This window comes from Erpetoichthys calabaricus, chromosome 13, assembly GCF_900747795.2.
Source record: "Erpetoichthys calabaricus chromosome 13, fErpCal1.3, whole genome shotgun sequence".
NCBI classification, from domain to species: domain Eukaryota; kingdom Metazoa; phylum Chordata; class Cladistia; order Polypteriformes; family Polypteridae; genus Erpetoichthys; species Erpetoichthys calabaricus.
In genome coordinates, this window is record NC_041406.2 from 84,902,811 (window position 1) to 84,915,931 (window position 13,121).

At 37.4% G+C, this 13,121-nt stretch overlaps 1 protein-coding gene across 1 annotated transcript in view; it reads right to left on the reverse strand.

The window, feature by feature from the left end:
- Positions 1-13,121, reverse strand: part of atp9b (ATPase phospholipid transporting 9B) — a 320,223-nt gene that overhangs the window by 144,860 nt on the left and 162,242 nt on the right. The window contains exon 11 of the mRNA XM_028817197.2: positions 12,976-13,052. Coding sequence (XP_028673030.1) covers positions 12,976-13,052 — 77 coding nt within the window. The remainder of the gene's footprint in view (positions 1-12,975; positions 13,053-13,121) is intronic.

Here is a 13,121-nt window from a genome sequence, read left to right on the forward strand (position 1 = left end):
GCACAGACCTGGGAAAGGCTACAAGAAAGTTTTTGCATTTCTGAAGGATCTCCAGAATTCTTAACAAAAAATATATATGGAACAACCACAAGGTCTTCTAGAGGTGGTTGCCCGGCCAAACTGAGCAATCGGGGAAGAAGGCCGTAGTAAGGGAGGCGACCATGAAAATGATGGCCACTTTGGCTGAACACCAAACAAGCTATGCAGAGATGGAAGAAACATCCAGAAAACCAATAATCTTGCCTTTATGGCAGAAGGGCCAGATGATACATAAAAGTCTGCTTGGAGTTTACAAAAAGGCAACTAAACAACTCTCAGAGTGTGAGAAACTAAATGATCTCTTCTGATTAAACTTTTTAGCTTCAGTTCTAAGCATCACCTCTGGAGGAAACCAATCACTGCTCATTAACTGTGCAATACTATTGATCAAGCATGGTGGCAGCATCATGCTGTGGGATTGGTAAAACGCATAAAGGTCTGTAAGACTATAAAAGGTTGAGGGAATCCAAAATGTAGCTAAGTACAGAGATATTCTTAATAAAAACCTGCTCCTGAGTACTCTGCATCTCATACTGGGCCAAAGGGTCAACACTGTGGAATTTCTTGAGTGGCCAAGCCAGAACCTAGACTTGAACCCAAACGAATATCTCTGAAGAGATCAGAAAATAGCTTTCCACTAACAGTCTCCATCCAGCCTGACAAAGGCTTAAGATGATCAGCAGAGAAGAATGGCGGAAAAATCCCCAAATCCAGGTATGTGAAGCATGTCGCATCATACCCAAGAAGACTCCAGGCTGTAATCGCATCAACGAAGCACTGAGTAAAAGGTCTCAAAAATTGTGTGAATGTGACATTTCAGGTTTTTTTTTTTTAAATACATGAGAATTTTTTTTCTAAAATCTTGTTTTTGCTTTGTTATTCTGGGGAATTGACTGTTGCTTGATGAGGTTAACAATTTTGGCACAAGGCTGCAACATAACCAAATGTGTAAAAAGTGAAGGGATCTAAATACTGTCTGAAGGCACTGTAGGTAGATAGATAGATGGACCAGCAGACAGACAAATTTGTCTTCTTAGATCAATGCAAAATCATGGAGAGCTACTGTATTTTGGGGCAACAGAAGGTACAGCAATGCTGGGAAATGTTTGTAATTTATTAATGCATATCATATCTAAAGGTGAGCTGAAAACCATCAATTAGCTATTTTTTTCAGAACAATGAAGAGATAAAGAGCTTAATGACTGGCAAGTTAACTAAACATTATCCTGTTTGAATGAATGTTAAAATTAAAAATGGGAACTGAATATTAAAGTGACTCTGTAAACAGAAGCCTGAAATTAGAATAATGTAGAAGAAAACAGGCTATTTAGCCCAATAAACTTTGCCAGTCCTATCCACTTAACTCTTCCAAATTAACATCAAGTCGAGTTTTGAAAGTCTCTAAAGTCCTATTGTCTACCACGCTACTTGGGCACTTATTCCATGTGTCTATGGACATTTGTGTAAAGAAAAACTCCCTAATGTTTGTGTTAAATTTACCGTTAAGAAGTTTCCAACCATGTCCCTGTGTTCTTGATGAACTCAGTCTCTATCAAAAGTACTAATTCCCTTCATAATTTTAAGCACTTCAATAATGACTCCTCTTAATCTTCTTTTGGCTCAGCTCTTTTAATCTTTCCTTATTTTTTGAGCACCGCTATGTGCTTTTTGTAGCCTGGAGACCAAAACTGCAGACAGGACTCCAGAAGAAGCCTCAGCAGTTTGTTATAAAGCTTCAGCAGAACTTCCTTAGACTTGTACTCCACACATCAGGGAGCTATATAATTTCACATTCTGTTGGCCTTCTTAATGGCTTCTGAACACTGTCTTGGCAATTGACAGTGACGAGTCAACCATGACTCCAAAATCCTTCTCATAAGGTGTACTTTCGATTTTCAGACCTCCCATTTTATATTCAAACCTAACGTTTTTACTTCCTACATGTAATACTTTACACTTGCTGACATTAAGTTTCGTCTGCCACAATTCTGTCCAAGTCCCTCTGTGATGATTCAACAGATTCTTGATTATCTGCTGATCCACCTCGCTTGGCATCATCTGCAAACTTAACCAACTTGTTACTTATATTCCAATCCAAATAATTTATACATATTATAAACACAGCAGCAACCCTAGCACTGACCCCTGCTGGACACCACTTTTAACTTCAGCCAATTCTGAAATGGTTTCTTATACCATAACCGTCTGCTTACTTTGTCTGGGCCAATTTTGCATCCATCTACAAACATTACCCTGAACCCCCACTTCTTTTAGTTTGATGCCCAACCTCTCATGTGGCTCCTTATCAAATGCTTCCTTAAAGCTGAGATAAATAATTTCATTTGCTATACTTTGATTATATCCTATTGTTGCTTCCTCATAGAAATGTATTATTATAAATGGTGAATTTCTTTAAGGGCTCATTGTAGATGTAATGGCTTTCTTGCCGTAGTATTTGTACTCAACCCAATGCCATGCTTAAGGAATTATGGTTTAAAGTATGCTCAAAATGTGACAGGGAGTGGCAAAGCTAGGTTAGCAATGTGACTCCATATTTGCATTATGAATATATCACTTTATGCTTTGTACATGTAAATAAGCAGTACCAAATTGTGATTTATAATGCAACTAACAACATAAGAAAATGAAGGATTTTCTAAATTGACATTTTAACGTGCAAGTGCATTTTATTATAAAATGTAATTTGTAAAATGGGTCAGTGTAACAAAAGAATACTGAGTCAGATGATCTTAAATTCACCTTTCTGAATACCCTCTGACAAAGCCAGTTCCACTTTAGAGTGTATTTTTTCCAGAGCCGCTAAATAATATAGTACAGTATTACATTGTGCTTTCCAACTCTAGTCACTGGTACCAAATTTCATGCTCCTGAGGTTCTTCTTTCAAGTAAGTCAAGCTATTAATTTTGAACATTAAGCAAGAAACAAGATTGAAACAGAAAAAAAAAATTATGTAAAAAAAAAAAAAAAAATTATGAATAGCTTTAGAAGCTAAAAAAAATTAAAAATTGATATTTCATTCTGTTTTTATGCTGAACACATGATATTTAAATTCAAAACAATGTATTTCACCATGTTCTTGATTTGATGGCTTGCAAACCCAATGTCAATGTGTTTTCATTTGCATTACATTAACACATCAGGAGTAAAACACAAACTACAGGATGTTTTATATTTACAGATGAAATCCTTTGTCGGACTGTTCATCTCACTTCCTTTTTCAGGTTTATTGATTTTAAGGTTTTTCATTCTCACATTTTCATGTGACATGTAAGCAAGCAATCCCTGCGGTCACAAAGGTAATGCTCTGAAACAACAGGTGCTTTATGTGCAAAAAATAACAGTCAAGAAGAACAATATGGCATCTATACGAACAGCACATCATAATCACTCGTGTCCTATTACAAAGCCTTGAGGTTCTGCATTTTTTCTTTAAATTTATATTCATGGCATGCTGCTAAAGTGGTCAATACTGCTGCCAAACTGCTTCAGAGTCCTTCTTCCTCTTTTCCCACGTCAATGTGCCTGATCAACCTTCTCCCCACTTTCCTTCAGATCTTCTTTTACTTTGTCCACCCACCTCCACTTTGGCCTGCATCACTTTCTCCTCCCCTGGACTTCCATTCCCATCACTCTTTTACCGACAGCTTCATTGTTTCTCCTCATCACATGTCCATAACACTTCAGTCTTCTTCCTTGTATTTTTGTTGTACCTCTGGCAGTCTCATTGTTTCATTTCTAATTCAGTTCATTTTTTGTATCGCCACACATTCATCTCAATTTTCTCCTTTCTACCACATCCAACCTCTTCTCCTGCACTCCCTTTACTGCTCATGTCTCATTTCTATATATCACTAGTTGATTACCCAGTGGCTTCGCTCACTGAGTGCAAGGGAAAAAAATAAAATGTAGTCTATAAGTTATTAAACAGTAAAACATTAACATTTTAAGAAGTAAAGATACATTGAGCACTACTGGAGTGGTTTTGGGTAAACTACATTTTAAAGGTGGTATAACACAACAGGTAAGTATTACTAACAGCAGCTAAAATGTATTTGTATCACCTGTCGGTAGCAGATCAGTTTTGAAAGGCGCTACTCGACCGCTGTGGTATAGAAATTACATTTTCTATGTGATCGTCCAAATGTCTGTTTGACAACCTTGCACTATGTGCCTGTGATTTAAGAGAAAAATAATTCTGATAAATGTGGACGCTGCTCTTCCGTGTTTAACGGGCAGAAGGTCCAAACAAGTCCAACACTTTACATGAAGAGGTCTGTACATCTTATTAGATGTAAACTCTCCATCTTCTTAAAATAATTCAACAGCAACCTTGAATGTTGCGGGGTTTTAGTGACCTGAGCTCACCTTAAGGCACAAACAGAGTCCTGCTTCAATGGCGCTGATTACACTCATTCGCAAAGATTTCCACTCTCCCAGGAGCGGACGGGGCACTTGAAGTGTCACAAACAGCTCGGCGCACTTAAAAAGTAGAAAGACGCAAAGCTGTTTTCCTCATCTCTTCTACTATCAAGTACTGCCAACAAAAAAAAAAGTTACAATGTGGAAGTTTCCGTGACAGTCACGTGGACGAATAAATAAAACTTCTCGGCGTGTTTGTGTTTACTTCATTTTAATATCACTAAAATAACTCTCACACAAATAATAACAATTCGTAAAGACGATATAAAAATGGCGTCCACAAACGAAGTGATTAGTTCCTGTATTATAATATGTTCTGTGGTCATACATAATTTCCATATCACGTGGTCATACGTAATTTCCGTTTTATACGTAATTTCCATATCGCGTGGTCATATGTAATTTCCGTTTCAAACTTGAAAAGAATTTTATATATATAGATTGTTGTTCTCACCACTGTCGTGAAAACCTTGCCTATATCCTTTGCCTTAATTCTTCAATCACACAATACTCCTCAAACGTTCTTCCAATTGTTTCCTCCTCACTGCACTCTGTTGGTGATCTTCTGCATCTAATTCCATCTTGGGCTACCCCGATCCTAGATATTTAAACATATCCAGTCATTTCAATAACTCTCTGCAGGGTAAACTGCAGAGTCTAGGGTCCAAAACCAGGCCCAGTCAGTACCTTTATGATGCTTGCATGTTCTTCCTTCGTCTGTGTGGGTTTTACGAAACAATAGTGTGTTAGATTAACCAACAACTGTAAACTGGCTTGGCATAACTGTGTGTGTGGATTTAAATCGCCCAAGGTGCTAGGACAGGCTTCAGTTCCCCACAACCCTCAACTGGATGAGCAGGTTAGGAACTGGATAGATAAATTTGAAGATGTATACGGTACCTTACTCTTTCATACCATCACTTCTTTCCTCAGACCTTGTTTTATGTTGGTTAAGAAGAACCATCTCAATTTTATTCACACAGACATCCCCTTAAAGTGATTACAGTCCTCACAGGTGGCGCAGTGGTAGTGCTGCTGCTTTGCAGTAAGGAGACTGTGGAAGATTGTGGGTTCGCTTCCCGGTTCCTCCCTGTGTGGATAGCGCTTTGAGTACTGAGAAAAGCGCTATATAAATGTAATGAATTATTATTATTATTATTATTATGATATCGTACCTTTTCTTCTCATTTAAATACAATATTACCATCAAAGCACATGTTTATAAGAACTGTGTTTATTTTCACAATTGAAATAAATACTGATGATCAAAAAACAGTGCAAATGTGTACCCCTCCTGATATATCTGGATATGTTTAACATGGTCTAAAGATAATTTGAAGCTCACTTAAAAAGCTGAATTCTATTTGTGCTACCACCTGTGTTAACATAGGTATAGACTAATGACAACGTTTGTTTAAAAGAGCTTTTTCTGTGCTGTAATTGAAATTCTAAGCATTAACAAATGAATGAATGACTGTAAATGTCGCCCCTTCCCCTGACTCAAGAAAAGCAAAAACTACAGAGGGCTGAACAAGGATTAACTTTCTCCACAAAATGTCACACTTTGAGCCTCCACAAGTTTAATTTCCCTCTTGGTTAATTAACATCTGTAAATGACCTTTAGCACTGACAGTTTAACTTTATCTAGAAAGCCAAGTTTTAAAAAAAATGTATCTATGTCAAATAAATTCCACGCTAGTTAAAACAGATGGGAAAAGGTGCCAGTCACAGAGTGGACTTCTTAGGTGTTAAAGCATTAGAAGAAGATACACATTCTATTGAAAATAGCACTAAGATAATGACATAAAAGTGAATGGAGTACCAAAACACACTACACAGAAGCAATCGTTTGAAAAAGAATAAACATGTAGAATAAACAGAAAGATCACGAACAGTAGACTCTTTAGCGTTATACTTTTTCTTGAAAAAACGTAAAAAGCGTTGTATTTTTTGGCTTGAAAAATGACATATTTATTAAATCTTATCTTTCAACTGTAAAATGTGAAAAACACTAAAAGTACAAAGTCAGAAGTGTAGAAAGTATAACAATCATACAAATAATAGTAATGAAGAATAATAATAATGCTAATACAGTATATACTGTCATTTGTGCGGTACATCTCGAAGCACGGTTAAATACACAATCCAAAGTCACAGCTGGGACAATAGCAGCCTGAATCCTTGTGGATTTTCTTTCCGGACTGATCAGCTTTTGAACAACACACTACACACTTGCGATTAACGTAAGCATCACTTTCGGATTCATCAGAATCACTTTCAGTTTCACTATCCGTTTCAATTTCACTGCCTGAAGACAGATTCACTTCGTCATCACTGCTTGTGTCACTATCAAGAGTGTGCAACACATGGGCTGCTGAAAAATGTTTCTTACAAGACAACATTAGGAGAAGATGTGTCTGCACCATTGCCCAGGTAACACACAGGCCTCTCGCTTTCACAACACACACCTATATCATTTTCTGAGCAACGCTCGGCACTAACACTGTTGGCACTTTTACAGCCCAAGTAATCCTCGGTTCTAAAACTTACTCACAACGCGTCTTTACAGTTGCCCGAGAGACACTCGGGAGTAATATTTTTAGTACTGTGTTTGCAACCCAAATGATGCACGGGTCTAACACTAAGGAGGTTAAACACAATGCTGCTTTCTTAGAAAATTGCATAATCCATCTAGATTATATTAATTTACTTTCCATATCTGTAGAGAAAAGCCAAGCAAAATGACACCTTTTATTGGCTAACTAGAAAGATTACAATATGCAAGCTTTCGAGGCAACTCAGGCCCCTGAAGAAGGGGCATGAGTTGCCTCGAAAGCTTGCATATTGTAATCTTTCTAGTTAGCCAATAAAAGGTGTCATTTTGCTTGGCTTTTCTCTACATTCATAATGGCTAACACGGTACAACACCCTAGTACTTTCCATATCTGCTAATTCTAAATGGGTTTTTGATACAAGATCTTGGAAATCCTGAGCTACAAAAGAGTTAGAAAAATCTGACTTTACAATAAATTAACATATATTACAAATACTGATTAAGACAATATTTAGAAGAGGAGCTCCAGCCTAAAGGCAATTCTAGTAACCATAATATATGCTGCTGACAACAGAATAAAGCTCTTCAGCAAATGAAGAAATATTTCAAGTTTTTATGTCATCTTATCACACATAAATAAATAACCTTAGAATGCTTAGAATCTCCAGCTTTGGTTTTGCTCATTTTTCTTCTTTCAATTTAACTAATAATGGCACTGGTGAGAAAACGTAGCATGTTGTTCAGCACATGCAAGTAAGAATTTCTCTGAACTCTGTACATGTGACAATAATGACTATATATAAACTATACTAGCTGTGTTATCATCTGGGTTGAAATCAAAGTAATCAATGTAGACCTCAGCATTAGCGCTTATGGTACACCATCTATTGGTATGTATTTTGTAATGCCTGTAGTAAAAAATGCATTTAATTTTCCATTCCAACAGGTGGCACATCACAAGGATTTTTAGTATAAAACACATTACTACAAATGTTGGCATGACAAAAACCATGCATATGTTTCTGTTACATGCCATTTGATATGGGATTCATAAAAGCCTTGTGTTGTGCCATCTATTGGAATGACACATACAATGTATTTTATTACCCCAAATGTTTGTGATGCACCATCTTTTTGAGTAACAGGGACACAGCAACAGGATGAACACACGGTCAGACACTCAGACACACTTCCTTTTACTAAGGTGGATAATTTCTATCACAGAAGATGAACTTTTAGAATGAAATGATAGTGGTTTACATTTGGCAAAATTCTGCAAAGCACCATTGTTGAACTAGGTTTAAACAAGAATTTAAGTGGTAAATGTCAGTATGCCATTAAAGGAATACTCCAACCAAAAATTATGTATTTTTTTAAATAATTTTTTTTTTTTTTACGCCAAATAGTTTGTAGTGAAGGCCAAAAAAATTTTTAATTTCGTATTTTCATGCGGAACAGGGATAACAAAAGTTTAAGGTATAATAAAAGTCAATGGTGACCAATAATGTACAACGGAAAAAAATGATAAAATCGTCCATGGAAAAGAATAAAAAAAAAACAAAACAAAAACAATTCACATGTCTATTATCCATTCTTATGCTCAAAATGTGCAAAACACGCGCATTTTTTCTAAAATGTTTTTAAAAAGATACTTCCAGATAATTTAGCTCACATCATAAAACGGTAAAACAGGAAACTCAAATCCACATGGGACTGCCTTTTAGAATTGAAAAACTGTCTCTCTCACTCGTTCATTGTCCAAAAGTCTAATCTCACGTGCTTCCAGTAGCTCTATGTGAGGTATGGAGCAAGAGTAAGTCTGCACTTTGCATAACTGTATTACAGTTGTTTATTTCCACTCTGGGTAAAAATGTAGCTCTGCTAACTTAAAGAAAAGACAATTATGATTCCGATATACACACACCTCAACTTCTCCTTTGTCAGGGAGGAATCTGAAAGCACCTTTTTATTAGAAGCACAAATCAATATGCCCAAGGGCTTACAATAACTGCTGCAGGCAATTTGTATTATCACTTCTTTCATGGAGTTTCTACTTTCTGCATAACATATTTTGATGAGTGACAGGAAAATGGTATCCTGTCACAATTGATTTCTGCAGTTTGGTATGTTTTGCCTCCCTGAAATGAGCAAATAAAAAAAGAGAAATACTCCTACTAGACAAATTTCATAAGACAATTTAAATACTTTTGCAAAAAACTAAATAAAAATGGACAACAAAAACTAAAATGAAAAGTTTTAAATTTTAGTTTTTGTATTTGGTATGCTTTAACTTCTATGATAATTTGCACTGCCATTCACAGCAACTAATAATCCTTACATGTCTATCTGTAATTTATTATAATAAATATTTTTTTGTCTTCTTTTTCTTACATACATACTTACATAGTGCAAGTAATTGATGTTAGACATTACAAAGCATATAGCTGCTGACTAACAGACAGAGACAAACAGACAGACAGAACTTTACTTATCCCAAGTGGGGAAATGCACCTTTTTTTAAGAAGCTCAATAAAGTAATACAGTATAAATATTTTAACAAATAACAATAAACATCCTCATATATACACTAAAATAAAAGAAAACTTTTGACTTGGCTAAAGATAATAACAGCAGTCATAGGGAGACATTAATAAGGAGTATTGCTGTAGGTATGAAGAAGCCCCAGTAGTTTCTTGAAACAATTCTATATTCTTATATATATATTACATTCATGATATTTGTAGTCTGAATCACAATCTGATTGTATGGATGGTTATCTACCAGGTAACGCTTTGCGGTTGGTCTGCAAGTTGGCAAACATCTGCCACGGTGCCCTCTTCAGTTGCAAAAAGCAGATCATAGAATGTTGCATAGTTTACTGTCAAATAATGCAAAAAGTACATGACACGTGTTTTGCCCTAATTCTGGGCTCATCAGGTGTACACACTCACTGCACCCGATATATAAATATATATATATATATATATATAAATACAGTGGTGTGAAAAACTATTTGCCCCCTTCCTGATTTCTTATTCTTTTGCATGTTTGTCACACAAAATGTTTCTGATCATCAAACACATTTAACCATTAGTCAAATATAACACAAGTAAGCACAAAATGCAGTTTTTAAATGATGGTGTTTATTATTTAGGGAGAAAAAAAATCCAAACCTACATGGCCCTGTGTGAAAAAGTAATTGCCCCCTTGTTAAAAAATAACCTAACTGTGGTGTATCACACCTGAGTTCAATTTCCATAGCCACCCCCAGGCCTGATTACTGCCACACCTGTTTCAATCAAGAAATCACTTAAATAGGAGCTGCCTGACACAGAGAAGTAGACCAAAAGCACCTCAAAAGCTAGACATCATGCCAAGATCCAAAGAAATTCAGGAACAAATGAGAACAGAAGTAATTGAGATCTATCAGTCTGGTAAAGGTTATAAAGCCATTTCTAAAGCTTTGGGACTCCAGCAAACCACAGTGAGAGCCATTATCCACAAATGGCAAAAACATGGAACAGTGGTGAACCTTCCCAGGAGTGGCCGGCCGACCAAAATTACCCCAAGAGCGCAGAGACAACTCATCCGAGAGGTCACAAAAGACCCCAGGACAACGTCTAAAGAACTACAGGCCTCACTTGCCTCAATTAAGGTCAGTGTTCATGACTCCACCATAAGAAATAGACTGGGCAAAAACAGCCTGCATGGCAGATTTCCAAGACGCAAACCACTGTTAAGCAAAAAGAACATTAGGGCTCGTCTCAGTTTTGCTAAGAAACATCTCAATGATTGCCAAGACTTTTGGGAAAATACCTTGTGGACTGATGAGTCAAAAGTTGAACTTTTTGGAAGGCAAATGTCCCGTTACATCTGGCGTAAAAGGAACACAGCATTTCAGAAAAAGAACATCATACCAACAGTAAAATATGGTGGTGGTAGTGTGATGGTCTGGGGTTGTTTTGCTGCTTCAGGACCTGGAAGGCTTGCTGTGATAGATGGAACCATGAATTCTACTGTCTACCAAAAAATCCTGAAGGAGAATATCCGGCCATCTGTTCGTCAACTCAAGCTGAAGCGATCTTGGGTGCTGCAACAGGACAATGACCCAAAACACACCAGCAAATCCACCTCTGAATGGCTGAAGAAAAACAAAATGAAGACTTTGGAGTGGCCTAGTCAAAGTCCTGACCTGAATCCAATTGAGATGCTATGGCATGACCTTAAAAAGGTGGTTCATGCTAGAAAACCCTCAAATAAAGCTGAATTACAACAATTTTGCAAAGATGAGTGGGCCAAAATTCCTCCAGAGCACTGTAAAAGACTCATTGCAAGTTATCGCAAACGCTTGATTGCAGTTATTGCTGCTAAGGGTGGCCCAACCAGTTATTAGGTTCAGGGGGCAATTACTTTTTCACACAGGGCCATGTAGGTTTGGATTTTTTTTTCTCCCTAAATAATAAAAACCACCATTTACAAACTGCATTTTGTGTTTACTTGTGTTATATTTGACTAATGGTTAAATGTGTTTGATGATCAGAAACATTTTGTGTGACAAACATGCAAAAGAATAAGAAATCAGGAAGGGGGCAAATAGTTTTTCACACCACTGTATATTATATATATATATATATATATATATATATATATATATATTGTGGAGACTGGCTCGGATACAGACAGGCAGACACACTTGTGTCACCCAACACACGTTTATTTACAATACTATTTACAATTACGGTGCCACAAACCCCAATCTTCCCCAAAGTCCAGGCCAACCACTCTGCCTCTTCGGACCGCCTCCTTCTCTCTTTCTATCACCTTCTCCTGCTCCACCCGACTCCAGCCTCGAATGAAGGGAGGCGGCCCCTTTTATCCGTACCCGGATGTGTTCCAGGTGTGCACCGGCAATCCCGCGGACATGCCCCAGTGTGGCGGAAATGCCGGCTGTCCTCCCAGAAGCACTCTGGGTGTTCCCTCTCTTCTCCCCCCCAGAACTTCCTGGTGTGGGGTCCAGGGTCCTTCAGGCAGGGAGACGCCCCCTGGCGGTGACCACGGGCCCCTACAGGGTTGGGCTTCTAAGCCCTGTACCCATGGCCCCCAATACAACCAGGGCGGACACCCCCTCATGGTCTGGAGGAGGAATGAGCCCTCCTCCTGTCTTCCTGGGCGTCCCAGCCGGGCATGAGCGCCGTCTGGGTGCCACAATATATATATGTATTTATTTATTTTAATGCTCTATTTCCACGGTCAGAGACACTGCTTCCTTAAAGTACATAGAAGAGACACAAAAATGGCACTGAAAAGCGTGGCATAAACCACACTACATTTTCAGTCTTGGGCAGAAGAGCCAACACACTAACCCCTGGTATTCAGATTCTTGTTTGGTTTACTAACCCCTTTCAACTACCTAAATATAGCAGCACATATCTTGGTAGGTGGCAGCATTTTATGGTCACTGTATAAGTACACAGTATAAAGTATATGAAACTTAATCATTCATAAGGAAATAAAAGTTATTTATAACAAATGATGCCGACCTGCTTGTACAATATCTTTAGAGTAACTAATTTTAAGACACACCACTATTTTACCATATTTACCAAATGATAAACAAAGATAAGAAATGTTTTGTCTTTTACAAGAAAATACTCTGTGTAGGAAGGAGTTGTATTTCATCAAACAAGCAAACACAAACAGCCTTAAGTTGATACCAGCACTGAAAAAAAGACATCAATGACTACTCAAACTTAAGACAGCAGATTAATGTGTTGCTCTTACAGTTTGACATTTGACCTCTTTTTAAAAGCTGAAAATGTGACCAATGTCTTAATGAGTACATATCATTCCAATCTAATTGCTTGGAACAGCAGAACATGTCAATCACACAATTAAAGAAAGCCAAAACAGGGGTTTCTTAAGAGAACGCCATCTACAGTACCTTATTCTTTGGATTAGATGTATTCAAGACACTTCTTGTTTCTTTTCCTGTGTATATAACAACTCCTATTACAGTACCTGTAAGACAGAAACAACACATTTATCTGGAGTACTATGACAGAATAAACCATAAAGATACGTCAGTCA